Source organism: Rosa rugosa, chromosome 2 (assembly GCF_958449725.1).
Source record: "Rosa rugosa chromosome 2, drRosRugo1.1, whole genome shotgun sequence".
NCBI classification, from domain to species: domain Eukaryota; kingdom Viridiplantae; phylum Streptophyta; class Magnoliopsida; order Rosales; family Rosaceae; genus Rosa; species Rosa rugosa.
Window position 1 is genome coordinate 71,007,382 of NC_084821.1, and position 22,513 is coordinate 71,029,894.

At 37.4% G+C, this 22,513-nt stretch overlaps 3 protein-coding genes across 3 annotated transcripts; 2 read left to right on the forward strand and 1 right to left on the reverse strand.

Annotated features, from left to right (window-relative positions):
* Window positions 1-6,688: 6,688 nt before the first annotated feature.
* Window positions 6,689-10,901, forward strand: LOC133729872 (tobamovirus multiplication protein 1). Its single transcript, XM_062157479.1, has 11 exons — window positions 6,689-7,133; window positions 7,484-7,574; window positions 7,682-7,734; window positions 7,979-8,071; window positions 8,241-8,312; window positions 9,068-9,140; window positions 9,238-9,283; window positions 9,403-9,466; window positions 9,685-9,738; window positions 10,159-10,236; window positions 10,336-10,901. The coding sequence occupies exons 1-11, from the start codon at window positions 6,972-6,974 to the stop codon at window positions 10,426-10,428; spliced, it is 879 nt and encodes a 292-aa protein (XP_062013463.1). The 5' UTR covers window positions 6,689-6,971; the 3' UTR covers window positions 10,429-10,901.
* A 433-nt stretch (window positions 10,902-11,334) lies between these two features.
* Window positions 11,335-13,463, reverse strand: LOC133733547 (derlin-2.2). Its single transcript, XM_062161175.1, has 6 exons — window positions 13,218-13,463; window positions 12,851-12,950; window positions 12,544-12,758; window positions 12,366-12,449; window positions 12,167-12,220; window positions 11,335-11,719 (listed from the first exon to the last, which is right to left on the reverse strand). Exons 1-6 carry the CDS (start codon window positions 13,314-13,316, stop codon window positions 11,537-11,539), a joined length of 735 nt encoding a protein of 244 aa, XP_062017159.1. The 5' UTR covers window positions 13,317-13,463; the 3' UTR covers window positions 11,335-11,536.
* A 902-nt stretch (window positions 13,464-14,365) lies between these two features.
* Window positions 14,366-22,510, forward strand: LOC133729873 (uncharacterized). Its single transcript, XM_062157480.1, has 21 exons — window positions 14,366-15,130; window positions 15,351-15,819; window positions 15,913-15,998; window positions 16,180-16,293; window positions 16,401-16,589; window positions 16,698-16,760; window positions 16,863-16,919; window positions 17,150-17,272; window positions 17,357-17,473; window positions 17,668-17,775; window positions 17,908-18,025; window positions 18,386-18,526; window positions 18,984-19,528; window positions 19,794-19,971; window positions 20,105-20,346; window positions 20,433-20,585; window positions 20,672-20,827; window positions 20,914-21,106; window positions 21,307-21,532; window positions 21,616-21,771; window positions 21,883-22,510. Exons 1-21 carry the CDS (start codon window positions 14,453-14,455, stop codon window positions 21,968-21,970), a joined length of 4,200 nt encoding a protein of 1,399 aa, XP_062013464.1. The 5' UTR covers window positions 14,366-14,452; the 3' UTR covers window positions 21,971-22,510.
* Window positions 22,511-22,513: the final 3 nt, after the last annotated feature.

The window sequence follows — 22,513 nt, forward strand, 5'->3', positions numbered from 1 at the left end:
ATTAACAACTACTTTGCAAGCTTTGATGGGCAGGTAGACCATTAAGTTGGGAACGTAGCACTATTGATAGAAAGGTATTTTATTACACATGCTATTCTGGTTTACAGCTAATTTACATTTTTTGTATCCGCAACTAATTGCAGTTAGATAACACGTGTGGAACTTCAACTAATTAACGATCAACAAAGTGATTGGTTAAATATTAAGCCATCCAAATCATATATACGACAATAATATACTCGTTAAACAGGTCATTAGGGCATTGATTAGTGAATAACCAAATGTCATTACAAAGAATCACTAGCTTTGACTCATGTACATTTGGTACGTTCTATGTTACATAAATGGTTGAGAGCTTGACATTCAGATCCTTGAGGTGGAATGTTGTTAAAAAAAATATGGTTGATTCAATTGAACTCTTAGCTAATTGAGTAGGTGATGCTCGCCCTCTTTTACAGCTTATCTTTGCCCCCGAGATCTTAAAAATGTTATCTTACTCACTTATAAGTTATAACATGAGCACAACATTGCCTGTTGCGTAGAAGTTAGCTTGTTATTTTGAGATATCATTTGGTATACATGGGCATACTTTGAATTATTGCCTTCGTAAGAAAATTTACTAACACATTTTGTTGATGATAACCGGCGGACCTAGCTGGGGGCGAGTGAAGGCTTATGCACTCACGGAGTTTTTGCCTATAGTAGAGTTAATTGATGATCTATTAGTTAGCATACGAAATTTTAGCCTATATATATATATATATATATATATATATATATATATATATATATATATATATATATATATAGTTAATTGATGATCTATTAATTGATATATATATATATATATATATATATATATATATATATATATATATATATATATATATATATATATATCCTATCCAGAGCGGAGTTCCGCTTTGAAATTACGGAGTGAACTTCGAGTTTTTGGTCGCTTTTAGGTCGCATATCCACATCTCGACCGTTCAGTTTTTAGGTACTAGTGTATAGATCATCTCTGCAAATTTTCAGCCAAATTGATGACCGTTAAGGCATTGATAACTGCCTTAAAGCTAGTACGGTTCAGGTTGGACAGATTCAGATCGTCGATTGGTTTAAGCGAGTTAGATACCTTAACGATCATCAATTTGGCTGAAAATTTGCAGAGATGATCTATACACTAGTATCTAAAAACTGAACGGTCGAGATGTGGATATGCGACCTAAAAGCGACCAAAAACTCGAAGTTCACTCCGTAATTTCAAAGCGGAACTCCACTCTGGATAAGATCTGTATATATATATATATATATATATGTCCTCACATCATATTAAAATAAAAAGAATATGACAATATATCCTCGTATAAATAAAATTCTGAGTACGCCACTATTGATGATAACATTAAAAGCTTTAATCTTCGTAAAAATTTAATTTAGCGCTGTGTTATCGATCATAATGATCTCAATTCACGTATCTACCAATATCAATTAAAAAGCTAATAAACCAATAAGGTTAGGTGGTAGATACTATCTCAGATATACAACATGTAATGCCGGAATGACTTGATGTATAGGCAACTCTATCTACTTTGTTTCTTTAACTAAAATTCAAAAAGCACAGTTAGCATATTGATGTCAAAGTCGTGAAAGGCAGTTTCTGATGTTGGTTAGTGGTAGGCTCTTTATTTTTGGATACGTATATGGGCATGTAGCCAAATATCCAAGTCCAAAGAAAGGGACCTATTCTTCTTCTAAAGCATTTGGTCGTGGCTTTTCCACATTTCCACATTTTTCTATTTCGTTATAATTTTTATTTTAATTAAAAATACTATTAGATAAGTTCAAAATATAACCCAATTTGTCAAAATTGATCAAATATCTTTAATTTTAATCTTTTTACCAACGATCAAGCTAAAAATTTCAATACAATCGCTCCATATTTTGTTTTTGTTTTTCCACAAAATTACGTGAGTAGTTGATAGGTGTACAGAATAAAGTTAATTATTTACTGAAATCGGCTTAAAATGAGTAAGCTTATCAAAATAAATGAAGTTATATGGACAAACTCTATGATAGCCCTAAGGTAGTTTTGCCTATGTAGTGTTATACATATCCTCTCGTCTTCTACACGGTTGGAACTCGAGGGACCTTTTCGTGAAGATGATTTTGATCACTAAGATTGTATTGCTCGTTCTTTACTTTCTTAATCTTTGCATTACATCTTGTTCAATGATTAACAAAATGTGATGAGAGTCAAATTCTATCAACTTAATTAATGAGTCAAATTCTATCAACTTAATAGAGTTCTAGTCTGAGAAATTTTGAATATTATAATCAAAACAATATTATACATACAAAATTGACCTAATAATATAATTTTTTTCAATAGAAAACAAAGCCTCTAAGACCATCTCCAATGGAGAGGTCAAAAATTTTGAGGTAAGTTTGAAATTTGACAACTACAAGGAATTGTCAATTTTGACAATTTCTCTCTCCAACTCATAGGTTAAAATAAATAAATATTTTATTATTATTATTATAATGTATTTAATTAAAACACAATTGCACTATTGTTTTCTTTCTCTCCATCTTCTTTCTCTTATGTATGTTTCTCTTCGCCTTCTTCTAGCTAGCTTTTATGGGCAATTAGAAAAGCCACTATATTAACAAATTTGAACAGATCCAAGCAACCACAACCAGCCCAGATTCCAACATCGCAAACACAATCGCGACCTCAACACTGTGATCAACCATGACGACACTCAGATGTGATCGGAGCTGCTTGAACCCAATTCTTCAGTTTTTCTTTCTAACTCCAAACTCTAACTCTCTTCCTCTTTTTTTTCCCCAAATCAGAATGAAAATTTAATTTTTGGTTTGATATCAATGATTTTTGAAGGTTTGGGTATGAAGATTTGGGTATTGTAGGAAGAAATAGAAAGATGAGAAAGATCATGAATGACTTTGATCTGGGTAGCATGAAATTGAAGAGAACGATAGAGGAGAAGGGGAGAAACAATAAAAAATAAAATGACAGATGACCTGAGTCTGTCAAATTTGACAGATGAAACCAAGAATCGTCATCCACGGTGGATTTGAAGGATGGGTTGAAGAGGAAGAGATCTGCCTTTTGTATCCGTTGGAGCTCCACGGTGGATTTTGACACCACCGTTGGAGATGCTCTAAAGCAGCCTAATTGTAAAGATTAAAACAAATAGCAAGAATGACAAGAATGAAACTGATCATGCCAACTATCAACACCAATTCGATGTCCTAGATTCGCAAAAACATCTGTTACGAAGTTAGCCTCTCTCCTAATATGGTTGAATTGAATTTGTTGAATTGAAATTCGCTTGTCAAGATAACGTAATAATTTTTTAAAGAATTATAAGAAATGTTTCTCGTATGACAACAATAGAAAATAAATTCTATCCCAAAAAAGAAGAAGAAATTGGCAAAAATAGAGAAGTCGATGCGTGACGGCACTCACTTTTGGGAAAAGTGAGACATATAATTTTTTTTTTTTTGGAGAGAGTGAGAGATATAATTGATAATTGAATAAGAGTTTTGGCGCAAACCAACACCGCCAAACCGTCCTTGCCACGTAATCCAAGCCAGAAGGTTCCCGTCACCTGCATGTAAAAATAGTATTTCAGCACCCCATACCATGGATCCCACAAGGGCATCTCCTCACCTGCGTCACGTGATTATCATCACCACAGTACCACACACCATTTTTTACTTTTTTTTTTTTCTAAATTCAAAATCAGGTAAATAATTCCCTGATTTAGGCGCCCAGGTTGAATTTCTTTGCCGCCCTTCCCACTTTTTTTTTTTTTGATTATCATCACCACAGCTCCACACCTTCCCCATTTTTTACCTTTTGTTTTCTAAATTCAAAATCAGGTAAATAATTCCCTGATTTAGGCGCATAGGTTGACTTTCTTTGCCGCCCTTCCCACTGTATTTTTTTTTGAGAAGCACTCATTTCTCTTTCACCCGGGGTAAACTTTCTTTTTTAAGGTAAACTGTTTTTCATTTTTTGGAACCCATTATAAGAATTTCAATCATAACAAAACTAATAATAGTAGTTCTATTATGCTTTAAACATATTTTATCAAAAGTCAGTAAATTTGTACTTTAAAATATCATAATTATGTGTATATCCTGATTATTTTTAAATATATAAATTATTTTTTTATACATACTCTGCATGTGTAATAACTTTTTTAAGAAAATAAAAAAATGTAATAAAACAGTTATTGGAGGGAAAAAATAGTGGGAGAGCAAACTGGTTGTTGTGTCCCGCCAAAAAAAAAGTGGTTGTTGTGGAATCATTTATTTTAATTTTCTTAATAAAAATTTATTTTGTAATTGTTATATTTTTATTCTTGTGATTTAATTTATTCTCAAAGTCTTTTAATCTTTTATGATTAAATCTGTTAAAATTTTTAATTTTAGTTGACAAAACTTATTATCTTAATAATAATATAGATAATAAAAGTCATCGGCCTTTGATTTTTTTGTTTTGTTTATTTTATGGCATCGCTAGCAAGATCATTTTTCTACCACATTCATTATTGACATTTTGATTGTTCACTTTTTATAATTTAGATATTCATAAGTAAATCACTTTTATATTTAGACTATATGTCCATGTAAAAAGAAAATCAAGCATCAAAATCTTTTCATCCATCATCTACTCCATTACAATAAGTTAAAATCAAAATGACTATGATGGTAATCAACGATTCCAAGTGTGCTCGATATCATATGTGATAAGCATTTAAATAATACATTACATTAAGTGTAGTTCGAACCAATTTTAAATAACCCGCCGATACAATATGTTTTGTTGACAATTGTGCGTAATTAACATCTTATTTTGAAACTAATAATCCATTTTTCCTTCATTTACCATATCTGAGGGGAAGTGAAATCCACACATTTTTTTTTATATTTTTAATTGAAATTCTTATAAAAAAAATAAGGGATAATGACCATTTACACAATTTTGGGGTTAATTACCCAAACACTCTAAGAGATTGCCCAATTACACAATATCTTATATATATTTTGCTCTAATACTCAATTAAGTATTTTTTATTTATTTTTAGGACAATTTTGTCATCTCCTTCTTTGTCACTTAGAGAGAGAAGTCATCGGAGACCTCGTCGGACTCCCGTGATGGGTGGTCGGCCGCGGACTCCGGTGACTGGAATCCGGCAACCGGCAACCAGTAACTGGATTTCGGCGTCCGATTTTATTGCCCCTAATAATACCCAGTAATCATATTATTGCCCATCAACAATCGTATTATTGCCCCCAATAATCATATTAATGCCCCCCAGTAATTGTATTATTGCCCCCTAATTTTTTTTTCTGTTTTCTTTTTTCTTTCCTTTTGGGCATTCTGCCCCAATTTTACCAAAAAAAAAAAAAAAGATTTGGGCACCCACATCTTCTTCTCCTCCCATCTTCAACTTCGACGATTGCAGACCTGCCTTCTTCGAGGCTTGAATTCACCGGATTTCACCATCTTATACATTCATTCCATCACAATCAAATTCAAATAGAAAATCCAAAACGCAGACCAGAATCAAAATCAGGATCCGGAAATCTCTCTCTCCGATTCTGCATATTTTCCTATCTAGACTGGGACCAGCGAGTCGTCGAGGTCGATTCCGATCCGGACCGAGTCGTCGAGGCCGATTCCGATCCGGACTGAGTCGTCGAGGCCAATTTCGATTCGGACAGAGTCTTCGAGGCCAATTCCGATCTAGACCGAGTCGTCGAGGCCAATTCCGATATGGATCACCACTGGGAAACCCTAAATCCGGGGGAGAAGAAGCCATCTAATCCAAGGAGATAGTTCAGGAGGCCGTCGCGGTCTGATTCGCAGGAGGCCTGGTTCGCTGGAGACCTGGGTCGAGCGTCAGTGACAGTGAGAGGGAGGCTGTCGTGGTCTGGGTCGCCGAAGTCGTCGAGTGCGGCGGAGTCCAGTGACAGAGAGAGGCTGAGAGAGAGAGAGAGAGAGAGAGAGAGAGAGAGAGAGAGAGTCTGAGACGAGTTGAGAGAAAGAGAGAGAGAAATCGGTGAGGGGGGAGGAGAGAGAGAATAGATCGAAGAGGGGAGGGGAGAGAGATAGAAATGACGGCAATACTGTCAATAGATGTTAGATTGGGTAAATGAGAGTAAAAAACTCTTAGTGGAGTAAGTGGACAATTTTTAGGCAAAAATTGTGTAAATGGTCATTATCCCAAAAAAGAAACTTAAGTTACTAAAGATAAAAACTTAAATTATTGAAAAAGAAAACATGGAGCGTGAATTATAAATTGAAGAGTGTGAATTTTACTCCTCCATCTCTGAATGAATTCCTCTATTTGAATAAATGAATCTAAACGATAAAAGTATATTATAATGAGAGTAAGCTTTTGATTCTAGGAAGCAGGAACTAGGAAGATTTGTTTTGGACTTTGGTCATAAGGAACTAGGAAGATACTACTTTGAAGCGCGAGTCAAAAGTCAATGAGAGTAACTGAAGGAGACAGTAACTTGTAAAACTCGTAACTACCTCCCTTTTTTTCTTTTCTGATAGGCCCAAAAAAAAATAAAAAAATAAAGACGCCGAAGGATAATATAGTCTGAATTATTACTATAAAGAGAAACCAACCCCAATTTTACAACAACCAACCGCTCCGAGCCAGTGCGTAGAAGCTTAGGTGAGAGAGAGACGAATAAGCAAGGCTCTCACACTCACTCGCTCTCTCTCTGAAATCTTGGACCGTCTGGTAGTGCCTGTCCTCCTTTCCCTCTCTCTCATTCTTCAATTGAATTACTGAGCTGAGCTGTGTGCGAGAGACAGTTTCTTTTTGCTGGTGGTTCTTCCCTCTCTCTCTTCTCCGCTTCTCGTTTTGACTTTTCTGCGGTGGAGGGAGCAGCTTCTGCTTCTCGGAGGCGGAGGCGAAATGACGAGAATGCCACCGCCTTCGCTGCTGACGTTGGGGCCGATGGAGGCCGTGGCGTTCGTGATGGCCTGGTGGGACGATATCAACGAGTCGACTAAGTGGCAGGACGGCATCTTCTACTCTCTCTGCGCCGCCTACGCCCTCGTCTCCTCCGTCGCTCTGGTCTCTCCCTCCCTCTCTCTCTCTCTCTCTCTCTCTCTCTCTCTGTTTTGTTAGGTTTAGTGATTTCGTGCTTGATTTTCTATGGATTTGAGTAGAGGTTTGGGATCGGAGTTTTGGATTTTGCTAATTATATGAACAGTGTGAATCGCATCAATCAATTTTGGATTAGAATACTAGTAGATTATTCTGTGTTGGTTGAGACTTTGTGTGATTCGAGTGCCGAGACGTGTCAATGTGTCATTGTCAGTGTTTGATGGGTTAGGATTTAGTTCAGAAGTTACCGTTAGGAGATTGTGAAGAGTGAGTATGAGTATGTTAAAATTGAGCATTTGCGTTTTTGTGATTCGCAGTTTCAACTAATAAGGATTGAATTGAGAGTGCCGGAGTACGGTTGGACGACGCAGAAGGTGTTTCATCTTATGAATTTCATTGTCAATGGAGGTGAGATTGGTGCATTACTGCCGTACAGAGTCTGTTATTTTGGTTTTTTTGTATTTTGTTTTGTATTGTTGTGATGTTGAGCTCTGATCGGGTTCTTGCTGTTGTAGTGCGCGCAATTGTCTTTGGATTTCACAAGCAAGTCTTTCTCTTGCAACCAAGGGTTAGTCTTTTGTAGCTCAGTTAGTACACACCGTAAACCTTGTTGGATAAACTGGTTATTCTTGCATACATTTGTTGGATACAAAAGTTCTCCTTGTTTGTTGTCCACTGTCGATTTTACTTGGGGTTCAAGGGACATTAAGGCTTCATTTGTTATTTGAAAAAACAAGAACATAGAATGAAAGATTGAAAGCAACAAATGTTGGAGTTATATGCTAAACTTGGATGGCTGCATGTTGAACCAGGTGTTGATATTGGTCTTATTGGATCTTCCTGGACTGCTATTCTTCTCAACGTACACACTTCTTGTCCTATTTTGGGCAGAGATATATCACCAGGCAAGTGCTCTTTTCTCTTGCATGGTATCAGTGATGCGGTATTGGTTCTGTGTTACCTGAAGCCAAGACATCAGTTCTACTGATTTACTTAGATAAAGAGCTTTTGAATGTGGTCATTTCTCTTAACCAATTAGGGTCTCTGACTTTTATTTAATACTATTACGAGCAGGCGAGAAGTTTACCGACAGATAAGCTCAGGATTGTTTATATTTCAGTCAATGGTGGAATGTACTTCGTACAGGTATGCTCCATCTTACTGATTTTCCTGTACTACATAAGTTGCTTCGCATATCACCTATTGGTTTATTTTTTGGGCTTGTTCCAGCTAAAGTGTTGGGTTGCAATGTGTATTCTCCACTTTCTTTGCATGTTTCATCATGAGGTTGCTCTAGAGCCCTAGCTGTAATCACTACATGTTGTATCCATCTAGTTTTGTTATATAAACATTACTAGCAGCTAATTGATTTCTAACTGAAATTCCTTAGGGAGTCCATTAGCACAGTTCATGTGTTTAAACAGATACACTACTACCTGCGAACGAGTTTTGGTTTGCTAATCTCCTTGATCTTATTTTACTTTGACCCTTGTAATTATTTGCTTCATCCCCGTTGTTCTTTCAAAAGAAGGTTGAGAGAACAAGTTCTATAACTTTTAAGATATAAGTTTTTGGACTTCTAGGTCAAATACTTTACCAATTCTGTGGCTAGATTACATAGAAGGAAAAGAGGATCATTCTGGTTTGCCTAATAAATATACAATTCTAGTAGTCTGCAAGCAGTCTAGGCCTTGCCCATGCGTGTTTAAGAATCTACTATTGGAAGTAGTTCTTGCCTCCTTGATCGGTGGAGGAGGTTGTATTCAACTCCTTGCAGACAGATGTCAATGTGCAGTGAGTGTGGTTCAGGGTTCCTAGTATAAACAGCACAGACTGTGGTTCAGTTTTTAGGGACTTCAAAGATTTGATGTACCTTATGATAAATGTGGATTTCTCTTCAGATTTGCCTCTGGATATACCTCTGGTTTGATGACAACAGCGTTGTGGAGTTCATTGGAAAGATATTTATTGCAGGTAAGGCCTGCTTCATGTCCTGATAGTTTTCAGTCTCCAATTATCGTCTCTCATTTATTTCATGCATACTGAACTATATTGTACCTTTTTGTTCAAGCTGTGTCATTTGTGGCTGCACTAGGTTTCTTAATCTATGGAGGAAGGTGAGCTTTCTGCATTATATAGTACTTTAAGCATCTTGACTGTGTCTATTTCGTTATTTTTCTGCTCTTTCATGGCCATGGAATTATATTGGGTGGATGATTATAAACCATGCCTTCAGGTTATTTTTCATGCTGAGACGTTTCCCAATTGAATCTAAAGGGAGAAGGAAGAAACTTCATGAGGTTTGTGCCTTGCCTTTACATTTTGTCTATCAGAGTAGAACACCTGATTGCTAGACCTAGCTTGATAAGAATTTTCTGGACATATTGTTAGTTTTGTAGTTTCCATGTACGCCTACTTTGAGGTTTCCGACTTCAGAAGTATAAACAGAAAAGATAAAGCCAAACAACAATTCTGTTTAGACTAGTCCTATTAGCTAACAAGTGGGTTCTAATTGCAGGTTGGATCTGTTACAGCCATATGTTTTACCTGCTTTCTCATAAGATGCTTTGTGGTAAGGCTTAATCTTAATCTCTGGCATTTAGTCTTTCTCAAAAAATGATCTGCATTGGGATTTAATCGCAAAATAAGTATAAATAAATCTACATCAAAAATCTGGGATTCATTCATGATACAACACAAATTTAATTAGAACCGAGAGAACTATAACATTTTGTTATAACTTTTAGGATATAGGACTCATCCGAGGCTAGGTTATAGGGTTGGATTTGTGATTACTTCTATCAGGAAACAAGTTACAAATACATAGTAGTTCTGATACAAACACATTGTATCAACTTTTGTCTTTAGCCCGAACAGTTATTAATTTGACAGTCCTGTGACAGTAAAAGTTATCAGTATGACCATACCAATATCTTGGTCTGCTTTATGAGGTGCTTCAAGGCGTTTAATTAACTCTATTATTTCAATGCAGGATGTGTTGTCCGCTTTTGATGATGATGCATCACTTGATGTTTTGGATCATCCTGTTTTGAATGCGTTCTACTACATGGTAGCCTACCAAGCTTCTTAACTTTCAAGCTGATTTTCCTGTCTTTTCTTTAACTTATTCGGTTTTTCCCCTTCAATATTTTAACTATGTCCTCTGCAGCTGGTTGAGATCCTGCCCTCAGCCTTAGTCCTCTTCATCTTGCGCAAATTACCCCCCAAGAGAGTATCAGCTCAGTATCATCCAATACGTTAGCTCAGCTCAGTATCTTCATTCTTTGTGGCATTTTTGCCCCGTTATTATTCTTTACGGATTGGAGGTTTGATGCTAAGGAAAATGAGCAACATGAGGAAAGCCAGATAAAACAATCCAGATGTAGTATTCTGGTGCTGCCGGCATATTTTTTGTTTAGATGTCTGTATATTACACGGCTCTCTGCAGCTTTGCCACGGAAGATTCTTCAATTTAATTCCATGGTGATTTTGACAGTTAGAGGTTTATCTGATCATGTTTCAAAAGGAAAATGTTCATGTAATTTAATGTTGTAGGTGTTTCTGTTTAAAGAGTTTTACATAATGGCGTGTTGATGATCTCCTTTTTGCATATTAGAACAGAAGGGTTTTTTGTAAGTTGACAAAAGAAAACATGCATCTGATCTTAAAGTTCTGGCCATTGTCTCCATTTTTTTTGATAAGATGGTCATTGCCTCCATTGTTTTTAGAGTTTCACATCATCATGTGTTGAAGCTGCATGATAATTCCCTCAAGGCCTCGGTAAACAATTGATGTCACGAAATATGTCACATAATAGAAGCAGTTCATTACTTCATTTTCTCTGCTTAGTGCTGAGCCATGCCCTTTGGCGATCCCCATTGGAATGGAAATCAATACGAGAACTAATACAGTATGTTAAGGTGCATCTCTAAAATCTGATATAGTTTTGTTTGATAATCTTCCACAAACCAAATGCATCCAATGTAGAGATTAGAGAAAAAGGAGAACACAAGAATTTGATGCATTTTCTGGTTAAGGAACTTGTGGATTAACCTTGGTGCAAAATACATATGAGACGGGGCAAGTAAAACACCAAGGTAAAGCAAATTTGCTAATGGGAAATTGTGTTAGTTTAGAAGAAAGAAACTACGAAACACTAGAGCACAAAGACAGAAACAGCACTTTGATCGCGCATTGATGAGCTTTGAACTTTAACAAATTCACAAAAAGTAATTAGCAATTTAGCATATCATTGTATATCTCTATATATTACAGAGCACAAAATCCATCCTAGAAGCCAGAGCCATGACTATTTCCAGATAAATATCCCATAGCTAAGCCCCATCGACCCGTCTTTCCTTAACGTTTCATCAATCTTGGTGAAGTTCCTCAACAGGTGGAGGCGCAAATCTCACATTTGCTGGCCGTGCCACCACAACAGCCTCATCTGCAAATAGTGCTTTGATAAATGAGGGGGTTCTCAATGGCCGACGACCTGTCATTCGAGGGTAAACATCTTCCAGAAAATAATACGCATGACCAGCAATCATTCCCTGAATCAACACCAATCAACGTGAATATCAAGGATTAATGCATGAAAAACTTTATCAAATTCAAATGTCTAGTATCTATAGTGACAAAAGCTAGTATCTGGGATATTTTATCACAAAACGTTAGTCAACTTGTGACATGCACTGTTTTGCCAACTGTTGCACAACTCAACATATACAAACACATTGTTATCAGTAATTTTAAGTCATGATGAAATGAAAATAAAGCCTAGTAACAAAACATTTGTATTTCAGAGTTGTGCAAAAGGTTATGTTCAATTCTTAGTGATATATTGTGCATAACTGGTGAGTTGGCATCATAAGCCAACTGATCATGCAACAATACGTATACTAGGGTATTAGGAACAGCAACACAGTATTCCAGGTTTACTCTATTATGAGATGCTAAATTGAAATGTCCAACGGAAATTCTTAATAAAAATAACATACCAGGAGATCCACCCAAGCGCTTGCCCCGACAAGGACAGAGAAGCCTAGAAGAAACTGGAGCAAAGATGAAAAACTCAGAAACATTAGACTCGTGACTAAGGAGGAAAAGATCATGACATATTAAAGCGACCATACTAACAATCCCAATAGAAAAAACAGCGATTAACAACACAAACACTTGACACTTAAGCGTACTGACCCATGGTAGGTAGGCTGCGGTGAAATTAAAGAGTCCCAAGAAACTCATATGGATGAAAGGGTTTTGCTTGCTCCACACATAGACCTGTAAACCAGGAAACAAAAATGCTTTAAAAAACACTAAAAATATACCAAGTTTTAGAATCCATCACAATCAGAACAAAGGAAAAACAACTAACCATCATGAATGTTAGCGAGTTGCTTAGGAATATAATCTTTGCAAACGACTCTGACAAATAAGGTATCATTCCTCCAACCAGAACTATCCCAGTCAACACAGACGCACCGAATAAGAGCATGTAAAAGAAATCAGCCGTCCTTCCCCTGAATGAGTTCTCTTCAAGAAGCTTGCAGTACCGAGCAAGGAAGAACATGTGGAACAGAAAATCCAAGTCTGGCATTGCCAAAACACCACAGCGGGTTACGAAAACCAAACACTAACAACTAAATACACAAAGACTTCGAAACAAAAATAGTAACAATTACCTATCTTTCGAAAGTACAGGAAATTAGTGATGAGGCGCCACAGTTGATACTGCTTAACCACTAGTATAGGGTTCAAGTACAAATTGTGAGGCGAGATTATCTGAAAAACATTCCACCACCATTAACCATAAGTTTTGAACGATTAAAATTGCAATAGTAGATGAAAAATTAAAGCTAACCCAACACAATACATCCCTTAATTAATTAAACCCAGCTTCCAAATTATAACAACCAAATCTAAGCAATCATCCTCAATAAAATGGCGAATTCCTAAAGTTGAAGCAAAACCCAATTGAAATTGAACAAAGCCCAATTCAACAGACCCAGAAACTCAGCGAAAGATTGAAACTTTTATTCAATAACATACATCGAGGGAGCAACCGATACTGGTGACGACAGCGGCGGTGAGATACCATCTGGTGATCACCGGCATCTGCTTGTACCATTCTTCAACTGCTTGAGCCATGATTGCGATTCAATTCAGCAGATTTTGAGGTGGAATTTTGAAGATTGAAACCTAGAGGGTTTGGGAATTTTGGCTTTTTGGAGAAGAAGAAGAAGAGACGGAGAATCTGAAGAGATGCCAAAAGTGTTGCAGGGCTTTTGTGACGTTCTGGGCTCTCAGGGAGAGGGAATATGACAAACGCTGGGCGAATACCAAGGCGAGTGGGTTTCACGTACCAATCGTGTGTTTACGTCACGCTTGGACCGGTAGATACTAGATACTATGATCGTGGGTTTCACGTACAGCTACGTTGGGCTCGAGTTTGGGTCTTTTTTTTTTTTTTTTTTTTTTTTAGAGAATAAGCTAAGCAGAATGTAAGCCAAATAAACTTTAACATTACATTTTCTATTCACATGAGGAACATTCTATGATCGACTAAGATGTGGTCCAAGATTGACTTATATTCGACTTGCTTGAGCTCGATTGGGAATAACTACCGGTCGAGTTTCGAACATGCTTGTTGAATGAAACAAAGTTTGAGAGGGCAATGTGTATCGGTTAAAGACTCTCTGACGCTTAAGAGTAGAGTAGAGTATCTGATCATTTTTGTAGGATTAGACCTATATTTATAGAGAATGAGTTGAATATAATGTAAGCTCAAAAGTCCTAGGATTAGAAAAAATGTCACTATTCACGTGAGGGATATTATGTGATCGGCCAAGTTGAGGTCCAAGTATCATTGGAAACTTCTAAAAAAATATGTCAGTCTGTCATGAATTGTCCTCGCACTTAATAATTCAGTACAATTACACTGGGTCTTTACGTTATTGAATCCACTTAATAATTTAGTACAATTACACTGGGTCTTTACGTTATTTAATCCCCTGATCTCGAGTAACACAAGACCCGGTACAATTAGTCGGCTTGCTCCAACCCAATCAGGTTAGAGAAATTTATGTAGTCGAATTCAAATTCGTAATTTTAGTTCGCCGAGTTCGAGCGAAACACAAAAGAGGAAAAAAGGCCGTTAGGGTTGTTTTTGTCATTCCCTCGATATAACGAGAGCGTGAGCGAGGCCTCTTCTGCCCGCTTCTCTCCTTCATTTTCAAATTCAAATCAGAACTCTCTCTCGCCTTCATCAGACGAACCCCTCCGCCATGGACGGCGCAGAACCGCCGTTATGTCCATCACCGTCGCCGTACAAACCGCCGTCCACTCTCTTCAAAGACATCTCCAATTTCAAAACCCCAAAACGCCCCTCCAAAATCTCCAATTTCCACTCCCCCTGCCCCCAATTCTTCACCGCCTCCAAACACACCCCCCGGACAAACTCGTCCTTTCGCCGCCGGCCGTCGATTGCTCCGTCCAACTCTGCTCGGACCAAAGCCGCCGTCCGCAGACTCAAGGCCGTAGAGCTCGAGCAGTCACAGTCCTCCCGCAAGGTCCAAATCCGAAAGGAGCAGTCCCTCAAATCTCTCGCGAAATCTCTCACCGTCTGGCTCAATTTCCTCTTCGAAAACCCTAGATCCTGCGGCTGCAATTTCCCGGTCGATGAGGATCACAGTCAAACGTTCCGGAAGGGGAAGAGGGACAGCGGGTCGGGCGTTGAGGTTCGGGTCGACGCGGCGTGGAGGGAACCTAAGCGGCAGAGAGACTCGTCGTGGAAAGGTGAAAATTCCGAAAGTGCTGGTGCGTTTTCGAGCTCTAAGTACTCGAAATTGCAGAGTTCTTTGAAGCTTTTGTGTAGTTTTGATGATTTGGTTCAGCGAATGCGGTTTTATTTGAGCCTGGGGAGTTGCAAAGAGGTTTTCGATTCGATGATTCAAGTAGCCAAGGTTTGAATTCTTGTACTTTCGTGCTAAGTTTCTTATGCATGGTTTCAATTTAGTTCATTTGCTTATCTCCTGCTCTAGATTTCAGTTTGTTACTTGTTAATTTCGGTTACTTGGCTTGCAAACAAGTGTTAATGAGGATTTCATAGCCGAAATTTCTTGTTTTCGGAAACTTTTAATGCTATAGAAGATGTCAATGTTAATGCTATATAATATTTCGCAGAGTATTGATGAAGGGAGGTTAAAGATGAAGGTGCATTGCCCTTTAGTGACTGATGTTGGACTGAGAAAGAAGGCCACTAAAGTCCTTATGAGTTATAATCCAATCTGGCTTCGAATTGGATTGTACGTTATATTTGGGGGTGATTCTTTGTTGTCGGACCGAGATGTTAACTCTGATGAGGAAGTTGCATTTTCGAAAATGATCATTGAGAAGCAACTGTTTGCACATGCTGGTCTAGCGAAAGAGTATGCTTATAACAAGAAGGTTGAGGGTCTTTACCGACCGGGTTATTATGAAGCTTTGGGAAATGTCATATTGAAGAGGTTTCTGTTGCTTGTTCTTATCCTTGATAGAGCTAAATCTCAAAGCAGTCTTTCTCTTAAGTATGGTCTTGATGGAGTGGATGGGGGTTCTCCTTTATTGTTTACAGTACAGTCTAGTATCAAATCAAGTCATCAGGTGATCCATGGTAATTTTCAATTCACTCCTTTTCAGTTTCTGAGTAACTGGTTTGTGATTCTGATTTAGCGTTGACTTTTCTCCTTTTGTTGTTCATAACTAGATTTTCTGTCATCTGATATCATGCTTGGAGAAGGTAACGTCTCAGCACATCTGGTGATTTTAGGATATAAAGTATCTCATCAACAGGTAGGTGGTTAATTGTATGTATGCCATTCCATTTGCATTTGTGTGGTCTGGGGGAATCAGTATCTTTTAAGCTCTGATGCCCTTATCAATTGAGGTTGAGACTGCAAGTCAACTAAGCATTCAGTGTACAAAATAATTTTCCCAATTCATTAATTCATCTATGAATTCTGTCATTGTGCAGTCTCCGATCGTGGATTTTGACTTTCGAGTTACAGATTTATTTGTTGATCTTCAAGATGGGTTGCGCCTCTGTAGAGCGATTCAACTTTTGAAGGATGACTCCTCTATCCTAATGGTTGTTATTCTAATTCTTTATTTTTTCAAAGAATATGTGAGTTCAGTTGATAATTAGCCAAGTATTTTATATTATTTAGTGATTTCAATGTTCCATTGCATGAACAGAAAATGGCTGTTCCATCAGATACACATAAAAAGCACCTGGCAAATTGTGGCACTGCCCTGCAGTATCTTAAGGAGGCTGCTGTTGTTTTACATGATGATGATGGAATGATGATTGTAGAAGATGATATTGCTGATGGGGAGAAGGAACTTACTATTTCCTTGCTTTGGAATATGTTTGTTCATTTGCAGGTTCCTTTGATCCCTCCCTCCCATTTTTTCAGAACTGTTGCATTTGAAGGGTATTTAGGAGTTTTTTGTTTATACTTGACAGTAACAGTCTTCACTTGAATTTGTCAGCTACCTCTTTTGGTCAAGAAAACAGCATTAGCTGAGGAAATATGCAATATTCGGGGAAATATGGTATGTCTCTATGCATCTGTATCTTGTCTTGTTTATGTTTTAGAGTTGGAAACTTGGAATCACCCTTGACATTGTTCATTCTCTTCAATTTCAATTTCACAGGATAGCTTCATTAATGCTGATTCTCCTCCACTGGAACTGCTTTTAAATTGGATTCAGGTACTGCTGCTTTCAGGATACATTTATTAGCATATTCTTATCTTAGGTATGGAATAGTGTTCTTTTGCAATCTAATAAATTTGCTAAGATGCAAGCATGCTGCATCAGAGTCCTATACATGGATCACAAATGCTGATTTTGGGATCTTTTTGGGGCATCATAGCTAGTCACAGTTGAAAAGCATAAACTTTACTGCTGTAAATTGAGTACCATCCTTGTTGTGGTTTCAGGCAATTTGTGAAATTTATGATTGCAAGATCGACAGTTTTTCTTTATTGGTTGATGGAAAAGCCATATGGTGCCTGCTAGATTATCACTTCCGTAAGCAACTTTGTTGTGCTTGGTCATCGAAGGTGCTCTATATTTTTCCTTGCAGTTTTTATGAACAGAGATTTCTTGTTTGCTTTGCTTCATGGCTCTTTGAATATACGCGACAGGATCCTAATAAATCAAGTCACGAAGAATCAATCATGTTAGCCACCGAATATTCAGATGCCGTGCACAACTTTTTATTATCACAGAAATTGATGTCACTATTGGGAAACTTTCCAGAGGTTTGTGCTCGTTTCTTTGCTTCATTCTCATTCAACCGTCTAACTTCCTATCTAGCTTATGATTTGCTAAATATAATAACTTGAATAATTGTAAGAACAGGTCAAAATATTGTTGGAACTGAAGTTGGGAATTGTAACATATATCTTATGGTTTGTAAGTTGTAACACACTATCTTTTTGAATTATTTCAACAGGTTCTGCAAATAAGTGACATTCTTGAGTATAATGGTGTACCTAATGATCGTAGTGTGGTGATCCTGTTGGTGTTCCTTTCATCTCAACTGATTGGGAAGAAAAACATGGTAATGCCTTATGCATTCCGGTTGATGATGCTTGATTTCTATTTCCTAACCCCCACCTCCTCTTCTGGCCCAGAAAAATTGATAATTGGATGCTGTCATCGTAATCACGCTTATTGATTGTCTCTTTTGCAGGGTCAGTTAAACTTTCATAAACTATTAGGCTGTGATTGTCAAAGTTCAGAGCGAATATGCTCTGTAAGACCTGAACCAGCACAGATCCAAAAAGAAACACGCGTTCCGCGTACTGAAGGTTTCTTTTTTTTTTCTTTTTTCTTTTTTTCTTGTAGTTTGTGGTTTAATAGGCTAGTGTGTCCAGAATTCGTCCCATTCCATATGTTACCATAAGGAAATGCTCTAAACATGAAGTCTGTAACGGTTAGTGGTACAACAATCCTAGACATGAATCATATATGTGACTTGTAATAAGACATGAATTATAAATTTTAGCCTTTTATTTCTTTGAGTGGTGGCTTTATGTTTTCACTTTCTTTAAAAACTTTGTTTTATGGAAGTGTTTAGAGACATCTAAAGATATATTTTTCCATGAAGTGATAGAGCTTACTAGAACTTTTATTCCTTTGTTGAAATTTAACCAAATGGTTGTATACAGATACAGGTTCTGTGAAAAACTTTAAGGCTATCCAGGCTTGGTGGCAGGATATGGCTGAAAGGAACCATAAACTTCCAAAACCATCAGCTCCTACTTTGCAGAACTTCTCTACAAACAAAGATGAAATCAACATTTCAAGAGGTAATTACTAATTAGTAAGACCTCTAGTGCAATGATACAGTGATCATCTTCATATAGCGGTTTCTTATTGTTACTAGTTCCACTTTAGAAATGGAACACTCTTGTTTATATTCTGCTAATATATATTTTTTTTCATTTTCATTAATTTTTTAGTAGTTTACATTATTACTTAATTGTGGTTAAGCTTCATAACTTAACCTTTTGACTTCACAATATCGTGGAGGCACAGTATTCTGATTTCTTTTTGGTCCTTTCGTTCTCCCAGTTTTCTGAGTCCAGACTCATTAATTTTTTATCCTTTACTTATTTTTCTGTTGTCCTTTTCTGGTAGGAGAAAATAGTCCTGGAAATAAGTAATTTTCTATTATTGTTTTACATACGACCTGATATGCATAAGTTTTGTTTTGGTATTTCTTATTCTCTATCTGACTGAGGAATTCATATCTAATACTTCCAGTAAATGCTGCAAAAAGGATTCAGTCAGTATTTCTTATCCAACGAGCTGCAAGAAATTGGTTCATGCGAAGACATCAGGATGGAAGTATGGTAACTCATAATGCACGCATTCATGATCAAGCAAATGCTGCTATTGTTGTCCAAAGATATACTCGTGGGTGGCTTGCAAGATCGAGATGTATTGGGGGCTCTCTCATACATAAATCCTCAAGTATATTTCCGGAAAATGGTGCACTAGATGTTCGAACAAAGGCAGCAGTTAAAATCCAACTTGCTTGGAATTATTATGTCTGTCTTCACAATAAGCACTTGGCTGCTATTAAAATTCAAAGTCATTTTCGTAGTTGGCTATTGAGGAGGAGGTTTCACATTCAAAGGCAAGCAACAATAAAAATCCAAAGTGTTTTACGGATGTCAAGATGTTGGAAGGCTTATCAGCAATACAAAATTGCAACTGTGTCAGCCACTGTCATTCAATCTTATGTACGTGGATGGGTTGCCCGAAGAGAAGCTGATCAACGTAGGCATCTCATTGTTACTATCCAAGTAAGTAGTTCTCTGTCTATTCTGAGTATATAGGATGAGGGTAATAATACCTCTCCCCGAGTTAATACCCCCTCCAAATAAACAAGAGAGAGAGAGAGAGAGAGAGAGAGAGAGAGAGAGAGAGAGAAACTTTTTGGATGTTTACTAGGGGAATGTTCTGTCTGCAACTAATTTGATCTCCTGACATTTCTATTATCAAGATGAACACTTATTCTTTGTGAATATCATATCTGAGATTCTGAGTTGGATGCTTAAATGAATTCAGAGATACTGCCGTGGTTGGTTGAGAAGGAGGTATTTCTTATGCCAAAGAATAGCTGTAGTGAAGATCCAAAGTGCTATTCGATGCCTGCTATACCGTCAGGCATTTCAACGTCATAGACAAGCTGCAGTGGAAATTCAACGGATAGTCAGGGGAAAGATTAGTCGAAGTAATCTCTTAGGTATATTGGTGCAATCTTTTCCACTGGTTCTTACAAGTGTAATCTATCAAATTCTACATTTTGATAGTTTAGGGGTTTGGTTTGTTTCACTTCCATTGTAGTTACGGTTGTTTATGGCTTTGGTTTGTTTCAGGTGCTTCGTGTCTACACCCTGTCATCCCTCATGGTTGTCTTTTAAAGATCACGAGTGCCTTCTATAGTAGTGTCGAACTAAATATAGTGTTCTGCTCTGTGTTGAAATTGCAAAGGTGGTGGAGGAGTGTCCTGTCGCTAAAACTAAGAACAAAGTCTGCAGTACTTATTCAGTCTCATATTCGAGAGTGGTTTGCTAGGCAAAAGGCTTCTAGAGAGAGGCATTGTAGTGTTGTGATACAAGTAAGATATTCTATATATGTTGCAGCTTACAATATTGAACCTTTAATGTTTCATTCGTGTTCTTAATTTCTTTTAATTTGTTGCAGTCATACTGGAGAGGCTACCAGGCACGGAAAAAAGAGTCAAGGGAACAGCTAAAACTAAGAACAAAGTCTGCAGTGCTTATTCAGTCTCATATTCAAGAATGGCTTGCTAGGCAACAGGGTTCTAGAGAGAGCCATTGTAGTGCTGTGATACAAGTAAGATGTTCTATATTTGTTGCAGCTTACAATATTGTACCTTTAATGTTTCATTCATGTTCTTAATTTCTTTTAATTTGTTGCAGTCATACTGGAGAGGCTACCAGGCACGGAAAAAAGAGTCAAGGGAACAGCTAGAACTAAGAACAAAAGCTGCAGTACTTATTCAGTCTCATGTTCGAGAATGGTTTGCTAGGCAAAAAAAGGCTTCTAGAGAGAGGCATTGTAGTGTTGTGATACAAGTAAGATATACTATATATGTTGCAGCTTAAAATATTGAACCTTTAATGTTTCATTCGTGTTCTTAATTTCTTTTAATTTGTTGTAGTCATACTGGAGAGGCTACCAGGCACGGAAAAAAGAGTCAAGGGAACAGCTCAAGGATTTACGCTTGAGAGTGCAAAAATCTTCTACTAGTGTGGACGATAGCATGCGTATTATCAACAGACTTGTTGCTGCACTTTCAGAGCTACTAAGAATGAAAAGTATCAGCAACATTCTTCATACTTGTGTCACTTTGGGTGAGTATTAATGATTGTACATAGAACTCCATTTCATAATCGTAAATACTAAACCATACATACGTTTACGAAAGCCCCCCAAATCCTTATATATGCTATAATCCTCTCATTGATAGTTTACATTCAGTTAACTGATATGGAATCAGTGATGTTAACCAACGTTGTCTTTCTATGTACTTACATTATGATTGTATTTATAGATATGGCCACAAGGTATTCTCAAAAATGTTGTGAAAGACTCGTGGATGCTGGAGCTATCAAAACTTTGCTGAAGCTCATTCGCTCAGGCAGCCGAAGTATACCAGATCAGGAGGTTCTAAAGCACGCACTGTCAACTCTAAGAAACCTTGCTCGCTATCCACACTTGGTTGAAGTACTAATTGATTGTGAAGGGTCTGTAGAAACTGTTCTCTCGGAGTTGCTAAGGTTTGTATGCAATTTATCTCGAAATTGAATATGAGGGACTTTTTCACATCTCTGAATTAATGGCTAATCTGTTTTATGTTCAGGAACAAGGAAGAAGGTTATTTCATTGCTTCTGAACTTCTGAAGAAGATATGCTCTAGTCATAAAGGTGCTGAAGCTGTACGCAAGTCACCTGCCCATTTGAAAAGGCTGCGCAGTCTTGTGGAGGAACTTGGAAGGAAGTCATGCAATGAGAAGAGGTCAGATTTCAGCAAAGAATCTCTCTTTGCTTCTTTTCACAGTTATACTTATTCATATGATCTGTGTTATATCCGCTAACGTTAACTTAAATCACCATTATCTCAATGCAGGAATGCCCGATTCGCAAATGCTAGAGAGAATACAGAGAGAAGACTAAAGGAGGCTGTTGTGATTCTGAAAATGGCAACAGAAAGTTAGCCTTTTGAACTTGCAGCATTGTGTAAAAACCTTGTTTGGCAAGCTGGGTTTGGGTTTGTGTGTGTGTATGTTTGCCATTGAATTTACAAGTTCAATGGGAAGGAAGGACAAGAATTCTGAATGACATTTAGGGATGGTAAAAAGCCGCGGTAACGACTAATGACTAGGCAGTAAATGGTTAATGCAGGAAGTTGTGAAATGAACTGGCGCAGATTGCCGACTGTGATTTTCAGTCTATGTTCTTCGTGCTTAAAGTTCAGTGTGTATCACACTCTCTATCATCTTAATGCACATGACTTGGGTGAACTGGTAAAGCTAAAAGGACACTGATCTGTTTCCGGTCCCCATGACACATGTGAGTGCCGCCCACAATTTATCTTCTTGATTTCAGAAAAAATATCTAGCACAAATTATTGAAGAACCATATCCCATGAATGGTCATTTCTCACGTTTCGTGGATTGCACAAGTTACTAAAATCTGGGATGTGGATGAGATGGTGGTATTGGTGCCCTTTTGTTGATATATCGGTAATTCATATTTAC